Genomic DNA, 19711 nt, shown 5'->3' on the forward strand with positions numbered 1-19711 from the left:
AAAAGTAGATGCGGGACATATCGCTCAAAAGGAAGACTAAAAGGAACATGAACCTGTTACAGGAAAATACAAAAAAAAAATAGAAAATGCCACCAAAACAGGAGCGTAAGACTAGAACTAAACACTACACACAGGAAAACAGCAAAAAACTTCAAGACAAGAGCTATATTGATGCATGCTATGGGTTAAAGTCATATCAAACAATTGGAACAAGGACTTTTTACTGTCAACTGAGTTTTGTTTTTTAATTATTTTAGCTGGTCGTGTGCCTCGGGATTTTTTCCACCGCAAAAAATGTGCCTTCGCTCAAAAAAGGGTGAAAAACACTGACCTAGAGGCACTTCCGGTCTAGGTCCCCATTAGGCTACTGTTTACTTACCTGCATCAGTGCAGACTAAGGCGTATTTTGAAAGGTTCAGAGGCAAATATATAAGCCATCAGCCCATCATGGAAAAATATTTACAATGGAATGGAGTGGATTTTCACCTTAAGAAAAAAATATTTTTTTAAGACCTCACTTCATGACACTCACAAGGATTTAGAGAAGCAAATATTGGAGGAAAATCTTGTCTTTACATCTGAGGTGTCCACAAATAAACATTAATGGGTGAAAAACAAAGTGGGATTCATTGTGCATCGCTAAGTAACATATTTGATTGACATGAGTGCTCCTGTGATCGTGACGCTAACGAGAAAAAGTTTGTTTGCAGTTGATTTCCTGCTACAAATATTAGTCTGATCTACAAGTCATGTCAAACCACTCTACCATGATAAGGTGGCAGCTCAGAGACGAGAAGAAAGTTTTTCTCAAACAAATCCAATGTTCAAACACACATTTTACAAAGTGATCACTGCAGACACTAGCATGGTCCAATTGTATTCCACAAGATGATCAAAGTGAAACACTTATGAAAGTTATTTATATCTCTCTCTTTGAACAACAGGAACACCCAAGAACAGAACAATACAACATTTTCTGCTCCAACTATACACTCACTTTCACTACGCTCCAGCTGCTTGAACATCGTGTGAATTAAAGACGAAAAACGGACGCGACGTCATATGTAACCCAGCAATAGAAATATGCTTTGTAGTATGAACATTGTCTCAGTGTGTGAACATTTCCTCCACCCATTGTGTGCCCGGCAGCACATCCATTGTGGGCAGGTTTGTCAATCTCCGTGCTCATTCAGTCAGCACAGCAGTGCTGTTAGTTAGCAATTGTGCTAATTACTACTTTTTATGACTATTTTCCAGTTTTGCTCAATATAATAAATAAATAAATAAATGGGTTGTACTTGTATAGCGCTTTTCTACCTTCAAGGTACTCAAAGCGCTTTGACACTATATGAGTTCAAAGAAAGCAATGGACATGCGATATGTGGTTTTAAACATTCAGGAAATGTCCACAGCGTTGTTGACACTGCTGCCCCCCATCCCCTTTCTCACGTTGCGCGCCAAGAAGATCACCGAACAAGGTAAATTAGATCTTATTGTTTTACTCCTCATCATTGTAGCTATATGGCTAAAGTTAGGAAGTGTGGTGATTTTAGATTGTGTGTGCACCACAGGACTAGTGACAGTGTGTGTGTTGGCAGGGTGGCTGAAACTGAGGACAGTTCAATTTCTTGTTGTTTTAACCATCTTTGTTATGTTTTAATTACAGTACTCTACGGCACTTTATATTGCATACAAGGTGGACAAACTTTACTAAAATACAAACTTTTGTTGAGGATGGAACTAATTATTCATATTTACATTTGTTTTTCATGGAGAAAATTGCTTCACTCTAAAAACGTTTCTATTTAAAAACCCAGTTTGAGAAGCAATAACATTTGTAATTGGAAGTTCCGCTCGACCAAATGTTTTCCGCTCAAGCGTCAGGTTTAGCGTGAAATAATGGCTTGTATTAGCAGGTAAATAGTCAAAAGGGTAAGTGGTGCCTATCTCAGCTGCATTCGGGCGGAAGGCGGCGCACACCCTGGACAAGTCGCCACCTGATCACATTCAAAACATTCATGTTGACCATTTTCAAAAAAATTCCCACTTTTCCCGAAATTCACAAATTCTTGGGAAATTCCCACTGAAGTCAAGTTGTGGGACTTCTTCAAAGTCCTACAACTCCCACATTTTTCATCGAATTCAAACCGTTCCAAAATATTCAGCCTGTTTGGTAGGGATGTCCGATAATATCGGACTGCCGATATCAGCTGATAAATGCTTTAAAATGTAATATCGGAAATTATCGGTATCGGTTTCAAAATTATCAGTATCGGTTTTAAAAAGTAAAATTTATGACTTTTTAAAACACCGCTGTGTACACGGACGTCGGGAGAGATAGAGCGCCAATAAACCTTAAAGGAACTTCCTTTGCGTGCCGGCCCAGTCACATAATATCTACGGCTTTTCACACACACACAAGTGAATGCAAAGCATACTTGGTCAACAGCCATTCAGGTCACACAGAGAGTGGCCATATAAACAACTTTAACACTGTTACAAATATGTGCCACACTGTGAACCCATACCAAACAAGAATTACAAACACATTTCGGGAGAACATCCGCACCCTAACACAACATAAATACCCAGAACCCCTTGCAGCACTAACTCTTCCGGGACGGTACAATATACACCCCTGCTACCCTCTACGCCCCCCTCCCCCAACCCCGCCCACCTCAACCTCCTCATGTTCTCTCAGGGAGAGCATGTCCCACATTCCAAGCTGCTGTTTTGAGGCATGTTAAAAAAAAAGCACTTTGTGACTTCAATAATAAATATGGCAATGCCGTGTTGGCATTTTTTTTCCATAACTTGAGTTGATTTATTTTGGAAAACCTTGTTACATTGTTTAATGCATCCAGCAAGGCACCACAAAAAAAATTGGCATAATAATGTGTTAATTCCACCACTGTATATATGGGTATTGGTTGTTATCGGAATCGGTAATCAAGAGTTGGACAATATTGGCAAAAAAGCCATTATCGGACATCTCTACTGTTTGGAAATTGCATTCTCTACTTCAACAATACTCAAAAAAATCAAGGATTACAGTTCAACCTCAGCTTCGGAGCATTCACACGCAATTCCTTCATAATTTACCTCATCTAGTTCCTAATTAATAATGATTATCAGGAGTTTGTTACATCATATAAAGACTCAAGAGTATGCCACCCACCTTTTTTTCTTGCATTTTCTTCCTCCTCTTCACGCTTTCCTGCAGGAAGAATTCTCCTGTGGCCAGCTCCTTGTCAACCTTTTCCAAAAGTGTGCAAACAATGATGATGATTATTATTATGATGATGACATATTGTATCTGTGAAGGTGTAACGAAGCGTTTCAGTTGTATTTACCTGTCAAACAAACTCACCTGGCTATCCGGCTGCTGCGGCGGGAATGGTGTGTACTCCTTTTTCACGCTTTTCTTTTTAGGCTCCTTGCGCTTGGCCAGGTTCTTGTGGCGGAACTTGGGCAGGAAGCGCTCCCAGTTCTGTGTGCGAAGCTCGGTATCTTTGGACAGTTCTCGTTTGATCATCAGCGTCTGGTGGAGGGAGAGTCATTGTCCACATATGTGACTTGTCATCGTGATAGTGAGGCATTGCAATGCATAATTAAGTCCTAATTTTCAATGCCCTCAGCTCCAGGTTGAGCCAGCCCTGGCATCGAACCCAGAGAGAAATGTGTCTGTCAGCAGGTCCAGAACAAGGATGGAAAACGTCATCATCGGGCATGTGAAGATGGAGCGCAGGAGGTCTGCTTCTAATGCTTACCTTGATGTTGTAGATGGGGTGGATGTTTTTCATTGTGTCCATGACAACCTTGCGCACCTAACAAACAGGGACGTGTGAGCTTGTGCACATAAATGATGTTTTCAGAAATGTACAATTATCTTTATGTCTAATGGCAAGTCATATCAAGCTATGATTTGATCAATGTGGACCACGACAAGTTGAAAAACTTACTCTGGTGTTACCATTTAGTGGTCAGTTATACGGAATATGTACTGTACTGTGCAATCTACTAATAAAAGTTTCAATCAATCAAAAAGTTTCTATCAGCAAATGCCTGCTATAGTCACAAATGTACATAACCGGAGTTCTGCTGACACTCGTCAAAGATCCTCTATACCAGTAGTTGTCAACATTTTTTCAGTGATGTACCCCCTGTGAACATTTCTTTTAATTCTAGTACCCCCTAATCAGAGCAAAGCATTTTTGGTTGAAAAAAGGAGATAAAGAAGTCAAATACAGCACTATGTCATCAGTTTCTGATTTATTAAATTGTATAACAGTGCAAAATATTGCTCATTTGTAGTGGTCTTTCTTGATTTATTTGGAAAATAAAAAATAAAAAAAACAAAAAACTTGTTGAAAAATAAACAAGTGATTCAATTATAAATAAATATTTCTACACATAGAAGTAATCAACTTAAAGTGCCCTCTTTGGGGAATGTAATAGAGATCCATCTGGATTCATGAACCTTAATTCTAAACATTTCTTCACAAAAAAAGAAATCTTACACATCAATATTTATGGAACATGTCCACAAAAAATCTAGCTGTCAACACTGAATATTGTCATTGTTGTATTTTTTTCCCACAGTTTATGAACTTACATTCATATTTTGTTAAAGTACTATTCAATAAATATATTTATAAAGGATTTTTGAATTGTTGCTATTTTTAGAATATTTAAAAAAAAATCTCACGTACCCCTTGGCATACCTTCAAGTACCCCCAGGGGGACGCGTACCCCCATTTGAGAACCACTGCTCTATACGACAAAAGATGCTGTGTTTAAGGTCAGTAGGTGGGAGGATACAAACTCTGAATGCAAGCGCTCCTACAGCAGGAATACAAAGTCTGTATTTCTACAAAATGTCGCAAGACACCAACTCACTAAAGGTTTTTTTTTTAAGTTTTTTATTAAAAGCGTGTTTTTCCTTTTTGTTTTGAGCTTTACCATTAAAGCGTAATGTTTAAAACACAGGGGTGGGCGATATGGCCTTTTATTAATATCTTGATATTTTGGGGCCATGTCACGATACACGACATATATCTCGATATTTTGCCTTAGCCTTGAATGAACACTTGATGCATATAATCACAGCAGTATGATGATTGTATGTGTCTACATTCAAACATTCTTCTTCATACTGCATTAATATATGCTACTTTTAAACTTAAACTGTATTTATTAAACAGTTATTAAGCAGTGGCACAAACATTCATGCCATTTCCAAACAGAAAGTGCAAGATTGTCAGAGAAGTTTTAAAACAAGCTATGAGTGCACTTTTGTGCATGATGTCACTAAGATGACATATCAAAACAACACTAAATTAAAGTGCACTTTTTGTACAGAACGCCACTACAATAGTTTTAAACAAGTAAAGTGCACTTTTGTGCATGATGTCACACAAGATATATCAATAACGGTCAAATAAAAATGAGCTGCATAGTAGGAGATCAAATAGCAATGCTGCTACTTTTTGTAGCAACGCTTTTGCCGCATAATTGTTCAACATGAGCTGTAATTTGGTGAACGATTTAGGAATTACAACACATTTTATATGTGCCTTCTACTTATTAAGGGCCCAAAAGTAATCGGACAAACTAACATAATCATAAATCAAATTTTTAATACTTTGTTGCAAATGCTTTGCAGTCAATGACAGCCTGAAGTGTGGAAGCCATAGACATCACCAGACCCTGGATTTGGTCCATGGTGATGCTCTGCCGGCCCTCTGTTGCAGCGGTCTTCACTTCCTGCTTGTTTTTTAGGCATTTCCCCTTCAGTTTTGTCTTCAGCAAGTGAAATTCATGCTCAATCGGATTCAGGTCAGGCGATTGACTTAACCATTGCACAACATTCCACTTATCTGCCTTTAAAAACTCTTTGGTTGCTTTTGCAGTATGCTTCGGGTCATTGTCCATCTGCGCTGTGAAGCGCCATCCAATGAGTTTTGAAGCATTTGGCTGAATATTCACATCATCAATAAATATAAGAGATACAATTCCATTAGACTACCACCACCACGCTTCACTGATGAGGTGGTATGCTTTGGATTTTGATCAGTTCCTTAAAGTTGATCTTTGACTCATCTGTCCATAAGATGTTGTTCCAGAGCTGCACGGGCTCTTTTAGATGTTTCTTGGCAAATTTTAATCTGGTCTTCCTGTTTTTGAAGCTCACCAATGGTTTACACCTTGTGATGAAATCTCTGTATTTCCTTTAGTGAAGTCTTCTCTTAATTGTCGTCTTGGACACAGATACACATACTGTACCTCCTGGAGACTTTTCTTCATCTGGCCAACTGTTGTGAAGGACTTTTGCTTGACAAGAGGAAGGATTTTTCTATCATCTACCACACTTTTTTTCCGTGGTCTACTAGGTCTTGTGGTGGTGCTGAGCTCAGCAACATCACATTCTCTTTTTACGAATGTACCAAAAAGTTAATTTGGCCACACCTCATGTTTTTGCTATCTCTCTGATGGCTTTGTTTTGATTTTTCAGCCTAATGATGGCTTGCTTCACTGATCGTGACAGCTCTTTGGACTTCATATTGAGAGATCACCTCCCCAGATTCCAAATGAATATACCACTTGAAATGACATCCAGGCATTTTATCCATTCATTGTAAATTAATTAAATTAAAATAACAATGGAATAACACACACCTAGCCATGGAACAGCTGAGTAGCCAATTGTCCAATTACTTTCGGAATATATTATTATTTTATTTTTCCATATTTAACATATTGGGTTGAGTTTGGGGAAATGTTTATAAAACAAAAATAGATCAAATAATTAAACTTCAAAAAAGGTTCATTAGAATAATACACAAAGCGTGCTACTATGAACATACTAATCCATTATTTTCAGATATTGTGCTTTTAAAAACAATGGAAATTATGTTTCGAGTAAAGAACAACAGCCTTCCAGCTTGTATTCTTAGGTTATTTCAATTAAGAGGAAAAAACTATAATTTACGGGGAATATTGATTTTGGAAATATGTAAAGACGGAATATAAAATACAAACGTATTTCAGTTTTAGGAGTTAAATGGTGGAACAAGCTCAGTGATGAGTTGAAGACATGTAGTTCTTTGATAAGGTTATAAGGTTTAAGAAAACCTTGAAAGGAGAAATAATTGAAAATTGTAAAATATAGTAACAATTACTTTCATCCCATTGATTTTTTCAAACGTTGATGTTCCGGGCAATATAATTGTCAATGAATGTATAGGATAGGCAAATATAAGCTTTGGCTTCAGCCTACTTCTTTTTCGATAATTCTTTTTCTTTTCTTGTTTGTAAATGTGTATGATTGTTAAATATGTATAATCTGTACTGTTAAACTGATCACACAAAATGGTTGAAGGTTGATTATAGGAATGAAATAAACTTATTTCATTCATTATAACAAGATAAAAATATATTTTTGCACCGATTTGTATACCCATTTTTTTCCTAATAAAGTACCACTTTATTTACACATTTCCGACGTCCTGTCCAATACTTTGATTGTAGTTAATCTACAACTTGGTTATTATGCAGGTTGCAGTATTATTGGCAAGTTTTGGATGCATCTTTTGAGTAATTTAGATGCAGAATGGGTTAGCAGCATTGCGAGACGCATCTTATTAGTGATTAAAAGAGCAGTTCCCCTGTAAGGCCCTATGAATAGTTCTATGGTCATGCAGGCACAGGCTGCTTACCTCCTTAAGGCCGCTGAAGGGTCCCAATGCTGAGACCGTGTTTCCCTGCACCATCACATAACAGTTGGTCAACAACTCTAGAGCCTGTGCAAGACACAGCACTTCAAGTAAGACAGAGTTCAAAAATCAATTCTTTGACAGACCTTAAAGTACCAATGAGTGTCTCACACACACACACACACACACACACACACACACACACACACACACACACACACACACACACACACACACACACACACACACACACACACACACACACACACACACACACACACACACACACACACACACACACACACACACACACACACACACACACACACACACGAGGTGTGGCAAAATTATTATTTGCATTTGACCCATCACCCTTGATCCCCCCCTGGGAGGTGAGAGCCGCAGTGGGCAGCTGCGGTGGCCGCGCCCGGGATTGATTTTTGGTGAATTAACCCCCAATTCCAACCTATGATGCTGAGTGCCAAGCAGGGAGGTAATGGGTCCCATTTTATAGTCTTTGGTATGACTCGGCCGGGGTTTGCACTCACAACCTACCGATCTCAGGCCTGGGCAATTATTTTTACTCGGGGGGCCAAATTTAGAGAAAAAAAAATGTGTCATGGGGCTGGTATATCTGCTTTTTAGGAACACTAATACAAAACCTGACAATAATGTCTGATTGAATGCTAAAAAGGTTATGAAAGACCACCTTAAAAAACAATGGATTTTTTTTTTTTTTTACTGAATGAGACACCAAGCATGTACTTGAAAACAAATAATGTGTGTTTAAAATATTAACTATAAACGATAAAACACTAAATATTGACAACATATGAACGTCACACACCCTCTCCATCAACATATTTTACAATCGAGCGAAACGCAACAAAAATGCAACAAACAGAGCAAAACGTGAACGTGAAAAAAACGTAAAACCCCACTAACAATCTCCTATATCTGATTTATCACTGAGCTTTAGAACTTGGTTGTAAAAAATATCTTTCCGCATCTGTCCCTGACACCCGTATTTCAGGCTGGCCACTCTGGAAACGCTCCCCACCCACACTGCTTGGTGCCTCGTCTGAGCTGCTGTGACTTAGATTACCATAGTAACTAGTATATCATGCAAAACAGCAGATGCCAACCATTGAAATACAAACCCCATTTCCTTTGAGTTGGGAAATTGTGTTAGATGTAAATATAAACGGAATACAATGATTTGCAAATACTTTTCAACCCATATCCAATTAAGTGCACTACAAAGACAACATATTTGATGTTCAAACTCATAAACTTCAATTTTTTTGCAAATAATAATTAACTTGGAATTTCATGGCTGCAACACATGCCAAAGTAGTTGGGAAGGGGCATGTTCACCACTGTGTTTAATCACCTTTTCTTTTAACAACACTCAATAAACCTTTGGGAACTAAGGAGACACATTTTTGAAGCTTTGAAAGTGGAATTCTTTCCCATTCTTGCTTGATGTACAGCTTCAGTCGTTCAACAGTCCGGGGTCTCCGCTGTCGTATTTTACGCTTCATGATGCGCCACACATTTTCAATGGGAGACAAGTCTGGACTACAGACAAGCCAGTCTAGTACCCGCACTCTTTTACTATAAAGCCACGCTGCTGTAACAAGTGACTTGGCATTGTCTTGCTGAAATAAGCAGGGGCATCCATGATAATGTTTCTTGGATGGCAACATATGTTGCTCCATAACCTGTATGGACCTTTCAGCATTAATGGTGCCTTCACAGATGTGTAAGTTACCCATGCGTTGGGCACTAATACAACCCCATACCATCACAGAGGCTGGCTTTTCAACTTTGCACCTAGAACAGTCCTGATGGTTCTTTTCCTCTTTGGTCCGGAAGACACCACGTTCACCGTTTCCAAAAAATAATTTGAAATGTGGACTCGTCAGACCACAGAACACTTTACTACTTTGCATCAGTCCATCTTAACTGAGCTCGGGCCCAGCGAAGCCGGCGGCATTTCTGAGTGTCGTTGATAAATGGCTTTGGCTTCGCATGGCAGAGTTTTAACTTGCACTTACAGATGTACCAACCAACTGTAGTTACTGACAGTGGTTTTCTAAAGTGTTCCTGAGCCCATGTGGTGATATCCTTTACACACTGATGTCGCTTTTTGATGCATTACCGCCCGAGGAAACGAAGATCTGTTATATCCTCGCTTACGTGCAGTGATTTTTCCAGATTTTTTTAACCTTTTGATGGTATTATAGATGGGGAAATTCCTAAATTTATTGCAATAGCCCGTTGAGAAATGTTGTTCTTAAACTGTTTGACAATTTGCTCACGCATTTGTTTACAAAGTGGTGACCCTCACTCCATCCTTGTTTGTGAAATACTTAGCATTTCATGGAAGCTGCTTTTATACCCAATCATGGCACCCAACTGTTCCCAATTAGCCTGCACACCTGTAGGATGTTCCATATAAGGTTTTTGATGAGCATTCCTCAACTTTATCAGTATTTATTGCCACCTTTCCCAACTTCTTTGTCACGTGTTGCTGGCATCAAATTCTAAAGATAATGATTATTTGCAACAACAAAAAAAAGTGTTTATCAGTTTGAACATCAAATATATTGTCTTTGTAGCATATTCAACTAAATACGGATTGAAAATGATTTGCAAATCATTGTATTCCGTTTGTATTTACATCTAACACAATTTCCCAACACATATGGAAATGGGGTTTGTACTCTGTCTAGTTCAAGACTTACGGTAATTTGAAAACATCACTGCACATCATAACGGCAGCTACAGTTTCCATCTTAAAGCTCTTATAAAATGATTTGGGAATGTCCGACAAGCCAGATTGAAAAGCTAACGGGCTGCATGTGGCCACCGGGCCTTAATTAGCCCACTTATGCTCTAACCACTAAGCTGAGTAGGTGTAGACGTGGAGGACTCACTTTCAGGGTGGATCCTTTGGGGCCGATGATACGCTGTCTTCGCTTCACGAACCTCTCCCTGTTCCTCACCAGGGTGCCTATCTTGATGATGTCACACGCTACGTCGTCCTGTAATATGCGTACAGCCTGGAGGCAGCGAGAATAATGCATGCGCGTGAAGGAGGAGAAGATGATACACTGACTGTCAGCAAAGTGCACAGAATCCACCTGCTCAAATGGAACACTCCTGGCAAGGAGCTTAATGAGATCCCGGGCTCTAATGATGGCGTAGGGGTCGAAGGTTTTCCTTGTGGTGCAGACGCTCATGCTTCCCTCGATCACGTCCAGGGAGGCTTTGATATTCTGAAACAAGACGACCCGGCTGAATGTTGGGACTCAACTTCACAAATAGACATTGAATGGTAGCTCAGGGTACTCACCACCTCTCCTAAGGCCTTCTCCACCAGCGGCCAGCAATCTCTCAGGTAGGCTTCCCTGTATTTAGGGAACAGGGTGGCGAAGCTGCTCTCCTCCAACAAACCACGGGGATTGTCGTCCCTGGTGAAGGGTTGCTCTTTCCAGCCATCAGGGACGGTCAGCAGCTCGGCTTCGTCCACTGCGCGCAAAAAAACAACAAATTTGTGTATTGTTTGACATAGGGCTGGGCAATACATCGAATGCACTCGATATATCGCGAGTTTGTCTCTGTGCGATGTAGAAATTACTTTTGTGAGTATTCGAGTATACGTTCTCACGTAGTTACTTTTAGCTGCGGGCTTTTCTCACTCTTTCTTGTCCCTCCTTCTCACAGAGAGGTAAAACAAGCGCACCTTGTTACATACGTCACATGCTGTCGCGCATAAGCGGCGTCGTGCGAGTGGTAATACGAGAGAGAGAAGGTGCAAATATGGTAACGAATGGAAGAGGAAGAATTAATTTCCAAGAAAAACGGCAGGGGGTTTATCGTCTGGCGGTGGATTGGCTTCAAGCGGGAAGATGTTGAACAGACAACCGTAATATGTCAAGTGTGCGGCAAAAGCGTTGCTACGAAAAGTAGCAGAACTGTTAATTTGTAGCATCATTTGAAAAGTCACTTGCTAGAGAATGAAGAGTGCTTGAAACTCTGCATGTCAAAATCTCCGTTAAGTGCCACACCCAAAAAATGCACTGACCCGATTGAGCCTGGTGTCTTCAATTTCCAGATCTACACCGTATAAAAAAATAATAAACATCAGAAGAAGATAACATTCGCAGTAGATCTGGGCAACTTATCGATATATCGCGGGTTTGTCTCTGTGCGATATAGAAAATGACTATATCGTGATATTTGAGTATACGTTCAGTTACTTTTAGCTGCGGGCTTTTCTCACTCTTTCTTGTCTCTCCTCACAGACACATAAAACAAGCGCACCTTCTTACATACGTCACATACTGTTGCGCGTGCAACGTCTTACGCCCTCGCCGAGCAGAGAGGTAGCGGCATGGGTAAGGTTAGCCGTGGTGCTAACGAAGTGGTAAAACGAGAGAGAGAGGAGGTGCAAATCTGGTAACAATTGGAGGAGATAGAAATAATTAAAGAAAAACAGCACAGGGTCCATCATCCGTACGGTGGTTTGGCTTCAAGCGGGAAGACGTTGAACAGACAACCATAATATGTCGAGTATGTGGCAAAAGCGTTGCTACAAAAAGTCACCCGCTAGACAATGAAGAGTGCTTGAAACTCCGCATGTCAACATCTCAGCCGGTGCCACACCCACAAAATGGCCTGACCCAATTGAGCCTGGCATCTTTTATTTCCAGATCAACACCGAATGAAAAAAATAGTCAACAGGAGATAACGTCCGGAGGAACCTACAACATGGTGAAGGACATACACTATTTGATTTCTTATTATGCAGCTCATTTTTGACAGTTATTGTAATGTCTTGTGTGACAACATGCACAAAAGTGCACTTTATTTGTTTTAAACCATTGTAGTGGTTTTCTATACAAAAAGTGTTATTTTGATATGTCATCTTAGTGACATCATGCACTAAAGTGCACTAATAGCTTGTTTTAAAATGTCTCTGACAGTCTTGCACTTTCTGTTTTGGAATTTACATGAATTTTTGTGCCACTGCTTAATAACGGTTTAAGAAATACAGTTTTGGTAAATTGTCATAGTTGTGATTTCCCTCTCTGCATGAAATTTTAAAATGAGCATATATTAATGCAGTGTGAACAAGAATGTTTTAATGTAGACACATAGAATCATCATACTGATGTGATTATATGCATCAAGTGTTCATTCAAGGCTAAGGCAAAATATGGAGATATATATTGTGTATCGTGACATGGCCTAAAAATATAAAAAAAGATATTAATAAAAGACCGTTTTCTCCTTCTGTTGTTGATGTGGAAACGGAAGACGCCAGGCTCAATTGGGTCAGTGCTGTTTGCCTGGGCATTTTGTTGGTGTGGCACCGGCCGAGAAGTTGACATGCGGAGTTTCAAGCACTCATCCTTCTCTAGCAGGTGACTTTTCAAATGATGCTACAAATTAGTAGTGCTGCTAGTTTTTGTAGCAACGCTTTTGCCGTATACTTGACATATGAGTGTTGTCTGTTCAACATCTTCCAAGCACTTTAGACAGCACAGACACTAAACAACGGAACATTATTTCGAGATTATAATTACTGGCTTGCAAAAAAATATTTTTAACCCAATTAGGTGATATGATAATCTCCCACGGCACACCAGACAATATCTCACGGTACATTAGAGCAGTTTTTTTCAACCACTGTGCCGCGGCACACTAGATACGATCAGGTGTGCCATGGGAGATGATCTAATTTCACCTATGTGGGGTAAAAAATGTTTTTTGCAAACCAGTAATTGTAGTCTGCAAATGATGTGTTGTTGTTGAGTGTCGGTGTTGTCTAGAATAACCGTGTAATACTTTACCATATCAATAGATGGCAGCTGGTAGCTAATCGCTTTGTAGATGTTGCAAACGGCGGGAGGCAGTGTGAAGGTAAAAAAGGCATGTAACACTTAAACAAAAAAATGAACAAAAAGGTGAGTGCCCCTAGGAAAAGGCATTGAAGCTTACGGAAGGCTATGCGGAACAAAATTAAAACTGAACTACAAAGAAAATAAAACAGAATGCTGGACGACAGCAAAGACTTACTGTGGAGCAAAGACTTACTGCGGAGCAAAGACGGCGTCCACAAAGTACATCCGTACATGATAACAATGTCCCCACAAAGAATGATAATCGATCCATTTTCTACGGGTTATTCCCTTCGGGGTCACGGGGTGCGCTGGAGCCTATCTCAGCTAAAATCGGGCGGAAAGCGGTGAACACTCTGGACAAGTCGCCACCTCATCACAGGGTAAAAACAACTGAAATATTTTTGATTGCTAAAACAAAGTAGATGCGGGAAATATCGCTCAGAGGAAGACATGAAACTGTTACAGGAAAATACCCCAAAAAATAGGAGCGCAAGACAAGAACAAACACTACACACAGGAAAACCGCAAAAAAGTGAAAATAAGTCAGTGTGATGTGACAGTACACCTACTTTAAGACCAGAGCAATAGTGATAGTAATGCTTTAAAGCAGGGGTCTCGAACATGCGGCCCGCGGGCCAAGACGTTATTATGTGCCACGCGCTTTGATATGACAATGTAATGTTGGTGCGGCCCGCAAATTTAATATGTACCGCGCTTGACAGCGTAATACTTGCCAAGGTCCCCAATTTTCCTGGGAGACCCCTAAATTTCAGGGCACCAAATCTCTAGAAGTCCCTGTCAAGTTATACCAGACCAACAATATACAAGGAGTGCCGTAATGTCACTGCCTTTAGCGCCCTCTACATCCTGAACTGACAGCCTGCAAGCCCAATTGTATGTTGCATCTGGCCATATGGTACGCACGTGTGTCATTGCAAGATGTATTTGATCAACAGCTACACACGTCACACTAATGGTGGCCGTAAAAATGTTTTTAACATTGTTAAAAATATGTGCCAGACTGTGAACCCAGACCAAACAAGAATGACAAACCCGTGCAGACCTAACTCTTCCGGGCTACAATATACACACCCCTGCTACCACCAACCACCCCCCCCCCCGCTCCCTACTTGCGTCCGTTGAGGTGTTTTATATTGTAGCCCTGCAAGGTGTTCTGGGTATTTGGTTTGGTGTGGGGTCAAAGTGTGGCGCATATTTGTAACAATGTTAAAAGTTTTTTTTACGGCCACCATTAGTGTGACGTGTATGGCTGTTGAACAACTACGTCTTGCAGCCACTGACGTTAATCTGTACAAGTTTTACACAACATGATACAGAGTCGGCACATTGGTTGTGTGATATAAAAGCGTGCGCGATGACAAATAGTGGAGGAGTAGTCTTCTTTAGGGGGTGCGCGTACTTGAAAATAAACATTCTAAAAAACATCAGCAATTCATAAATCCTCAATACATATGTTTATTGAATAATCAACAAAATATGAACCGAAGTTCATAAACAATCCAATATTCACTGTTGACAGCTAGACTTTTTGTGGACATGTTCCATAAATATTGATGTTAAAACTTTTTCTTTTTTTGTGAAGAAATGTTTAGAATTAAGTTCATGAATCCAGATGGATCTCTATTACAATCCCCAAAGAGGGCATTTTAAGTTGATGATTACTTCTATGTGTAGAAATCTTTATTTATAATTGAATCACTTGTTTATTTTTCAACAAGTTTTTTAGTTATTTTTATATATTTTTTTCCAAATAGTTCAAGAAAGACCACTACAAATGAGCAATATTTTGCACTCTTATACAATTTAACTGATGACAAAGTGCTGTATTTTACTTCCTTATCTCTTTTTTTCAACCAAAAATGCTTTACTCTGATTAAAGGGTACTTGAATAAAAAAATATTCACAGGGGGTACATCACTGAAAAAAGGTTGAGAACCAATGTTGTAGAGGACGTTAAAGAAATGAGATTTTATTATTCAAACGGGGATAGCAGGTCCATTCTATGTGTCACACTTAATCATTTTGCGATATTGCCATATTTTTGCTGAAAGGATTTAGTAGAGAACATCCACGATAAAGTTCCCAAGTGGAGAAAAGCTCTGCCTCTACCGGAAGTCGCAGAAGATGACGTCACATGTTGAGGGCTCCTCATATATTTACATTGATTTTAATGTGAGCCTCCAACAAAAACAGCTATTTCGACCGAGAAAACGACAATTTCCCCATTAATTTGAGCGAGGATGAAAGATTTGTGTGTGAGGATATTGATAGCGACGGACTAGAAAAAAAATGGAGACGGATTCATATGTTTTTAGAGACATTTACGAAGATAATTCTGGGAAATCCCTTATCTTTCTATTGTGTTGCTAGTGTTTTAGTGAGTTTAACTGTACCTGATAGTCGTAAGTGTACGTCCACGCGCAGTGTCTCGGGGAAGTCGACGGCAGCTGTACGGGAAGCAGTAGCTCAGCTGATATTCGGTAAGTGGCGACTTTTTAACCACAATTTTCTCACCGAAACCTGCTGGTTGACATGTCGTCGGGATCCATGTCCGCTCTGATCCATATGAAAGTTTCACCTCCATGAATTTTAAACAAGGAATCACCGTGTTTTTGTGTGGCTAAAGGCCAAAGCTTCCCAACTCCGTCTTTCTACTGTGACTTCTCCAATATTAATTGAACAAATCGCAAAAGACTCAGCAACACAGATCTCCAAAATAATGTGTAATTATGCCATTAAAGCAGATGACTTTTAACTGTGTGTGTGCCGCGCTCATACTTCCTAAAAACCTGTGACGTCTTGCGTACACGTCATCATTACACATTTCCAAGACGAAACTCCCGGGAAATTTAAAATTGTAATTTAGTAAACTAAAAAGGCCGTATTGGCATATGTTGCACTGTTAATATTTCATCATTGATATATAAACTATCAGACTGCGTGGTGGGTATTAGTGGGTTTCAGTAGGCCTTTAAAGGCAGTGCAGTCACGGCAGCCCTTAATAATGTCGGCCAGGTGAAAATTGGGCAAAATTCGGGAGAATAATTCGGGAGAATGGTTGCACCGGTAGATTGTCGGGAGGTGCACTGAAATCCAGGAGTCTCCTGAAAAAAATGTGAGGATTGACAAGTATGTTGCTAGGGCGGGAAAGCCATTCATATGAGGTGAATTCATTAAAAAGTGCATGTTAGATTTTTTAAGAAATCTTTTCTTGCAGCCCAGCCTCACCCAGTTTCTGCATCCAGTGGCCCCCAGGCAAATTGAGTTTGAGACCCCTGCTTTAAAGTCATAACCAACAATTGCCACGGCGACGTTTTACGGTCAATTGAGTTTCGTTTTTTACTGATTTCTGCTGGTGGTGTGCCTCCGCATTTTTCCAACGCAAAAATTGTGCCTGGGCTCAAAAAAGTTTGAAAAACACTGCACTAGAGTGCCGCGGCACAGTGGTTGAAAGTCACTGGATTAGGACACCGGATTCTCATCATTTGGATGGGTGGCCAAATACTTTTGGCAATATAGTGAATGTATTAGTTCAGTTTGGAACACATAACCTCTTAGTTAATACTAAGCAGACTAACCTTGGCACGTCCAAGTGAATGAATCACTGAAAAAAAACATATAGACTAAGAAATGCCGGTAAAAATGGAAGTTTTTAATTTTTTCAAATTAGCTTTGATGCTAGTTCATGCTTGTAAACCAGCTAGAGTGTTAGCAACGATTCTAAACATCAACCTGACTGAACTACGGGGTCCCTTTTTTAAGCGTATAGAGCGTGACGGGAGTAAATTACCAGGTTTTTTGTCGTTAATGGATTTTCCGCCGTTTTTTACATCCCTCACGTTGTCCGTCTTGTTGCTAGACGCCATGTTTGTGAAAAAGCGGAAGTGACGCAACGGATTTCTTCTTCGTGTGCTTTCAGACAAGACGATGCAGAAAAAAAAACTTTTCTGGAAACATCAACGAACTTGCTTTTCAGATATTGCCATATTTTCTAGTTTTTTTAAACAAAAAGAGCAAACTGTGTAATGTAACAAAAAAATAACACATCGAACTGCTGCCTTGAAATGATGACGCTAACAAAAGAAAGCTGACATACAGGTATTTATTTCGTTTTAAAAAAAAAGTACAATAATTTGCAAATCCTTTTCAATCCATATTCAGTTGAATATGCTACAAAGACAACATATTTGATGTTCGAACTGATAAACATTTATTTTTTTTGCAAATAATCATTAACTTTAGAATTTGATGCCAGCAACACGTGACAAAGAAATTGGGAAAGGTGGCAATAAATACTGATAAAGTTGAGGAATGCTCATCAAACACTTATTTGGAAAATGCCACAGGTGTGCAGGCTAATTGGGAACAGGTGGGTGCCAGGATTGGGTGTAAAAACAGTTTCCCAAAAAATGCTCAGGATGGGGCGAGGTACACCCCTTTGTCCACAACTGCATGAGCAAATAGTCAAACAGTTTAAGAACAACGGTTGTCAAAGTGCAATTGCAAGAAATTTAGGGATTTCAACATCTTCGGTCCATAAAATCATCAAAAGGTTCAGAGAATCTGGAGAAATCACACCACGTAAGCGGCATGGCCGGACACCAACATTGAATGACCGGGACATTCGATCCCTCAGAAGGCACTTTATCAAAAAAACGACATCAATCTCTAAAGGATATCACCACATGGGCTGAGGAACACTTCAGAAAACCACTGTCACTAAATACAGTTTGTCGCTACATCTTTAAATGCAAGTTAAAGCTGTACTATGCAAAGCAGTGGGGGAGTTGCCCACATATGTGGTCCTCTCCAAGGTTCTCATAGTCCTCATTGTCACCGACGTCCCACTAGGTGTGAGTTTTCCTTGCCCTTACGTGGGCCTACCGAGGATGTCGTAGTGGTTTGTGTTGTGGTTTGTGCAGCCCTTTGAGACACTAGTGATTTAGGGGCAATATAAATGAACATTGATTGATTGATTGATTGATTGATTTATCCACAACATCCAGAAACGCCACCGGCTTCTCTGGGCCCGAGATCATTAAGATGGACTGATGCAAAGTGGAAAAGTGTTCTTTGGTCTGACGATTCCACATTTCAAATTTTTTGGGGAAATATTCGACATCGTGTCATCCGGACCAAAGGGGAAGCAAACTTTTCAGACTGTTATTGACGCAAATTTCAAAAGCCAGCATCTGTGATGGTATGGGGGTGCATTAATGCCCAAAGCATGGGTAACTTACACATCTGTGTAGGCACCATTAATGCTGAAAGGTACATACAGGTTTTGGAACTACATATGCTGCCATCCAAGCGCCGTCTTTTTCATGGACGCCCCTGCTTATTTAAGCAAGACAATGCCAAACCACATTCAGCACGTGTTACAACAGCGTGGCTTTGTAAAAAAAGAGTGCGGGTACTTTCCTGACCCGCCTGCAGTCCAGACCTGTCTCCCATCGAAAATGTGTGGCGCATTATTAAGCGTAAAATACGACAGCGGAGACTCCGGACTGTTGAACGACTGAAGCTCTACATAAAACAAGAATGGGAAAGAATTCCACTTTCAAAGCTTCAACAATTAGTTTCCTCAGTTCCACAACATATGTTGAGTGTTGTTAAAAGAAAATGTGATGTAACACAGTGGTGAACATGCCTTTTCCCAACTACTTTAGCACGTGTTGCAGCCATGAAATTCTAAGTTAATTATTATTTGCGAAAAAAAATAAAAATAATAAAGTTTATGAGTTTGAACATCAAATATCTTGTCTTTGTAGTGCATTCAATGGAATATGGGTTGAAAAGGATTTGCAAATCATTGTATTCGTTTATATTTACATGTAACACAATACTCACTTCTCCTGGGGGCCACTGAATGCATAGTCTGGGTGAGGCTTGGCTGCAAGAAAAGATTTCCTAAAGAAAATTTTTGCACACTCCTCAGCTTCGGACTTTATTAGTGAATTCTCAGAGTTTGTTGCTGATCTAGTGACGCACGCCGATAATATAATTATAATGGGGGACTTTAATATCCATATGAATACCCCATTGGACCCACCGTGCGTG

General features: G+C 39.8%; 1 protein-coding gene across 3 annotated transcripts in view; it reads right to left on the minus strand.

The window, feature by feature from the left end:
- krr1 (KRR1 small subunit processome component homolog) overlaps positions 1-19711 on the minus strand; it is a 28385-nt gene that overhangs the window by 1171 nt on the left and 7503 nt on the right. The window contains exons 1-9 of one of the 3 annotated variants that reach the window (XM_061913970.1): positions 16166-16383; positions 16045-16098; positions 11077-11252; positions 10865-10999; positions 10658-10783; positions 7719-7802; positions 3771-3827; positions 3371-3541; positions 3179-3256 (exon numbers count right to left, since the gene is read on the minus strand). In XM_061913970.1, coding sequence (XP_061769954.1) covers positions 3179-3256; positions 3371-3541; positions 3771-3827; positions 7719-7802; positions 10658-10783; positions 10865-10999; positions 11077-11252; positions 16045-16098; positions 16166-16235 — 951 coding nt within the window. In that variant the 5' untranslated portion in view covers positions 16236-16383. Of the gene's footprint in view, positions 1-3178; positions 3257-3370; positions 3542-3770; positions 3828-7718; positions 7803-10657; positions 10784-10864; positions 11000-11076; positions 11253-16044; positions 16099-16165; positions 16384-17441; positions 17570-19711 lie in introns of those variants that run through there. The other 2 variants (XM_061913971.1, XM_061913969.1) reach the window with 2 other exon arrangements.

This window comes from Nerophis ophidion, linkage group LG10 (assembly GCF_033978795.1).
Source record: "Nerophis ophidion isolate RoL-2023_Sa linkage group LG10, RoL_Noph_v1.0, whole genome shotgun sequence".
NCBI classification, from domain to species: Eukaryota; Metazoa; Chordata; class Actinopteri; order Syngnathiformes; family Syngnathidae; genus Nerophis; species Nerophis ophidion.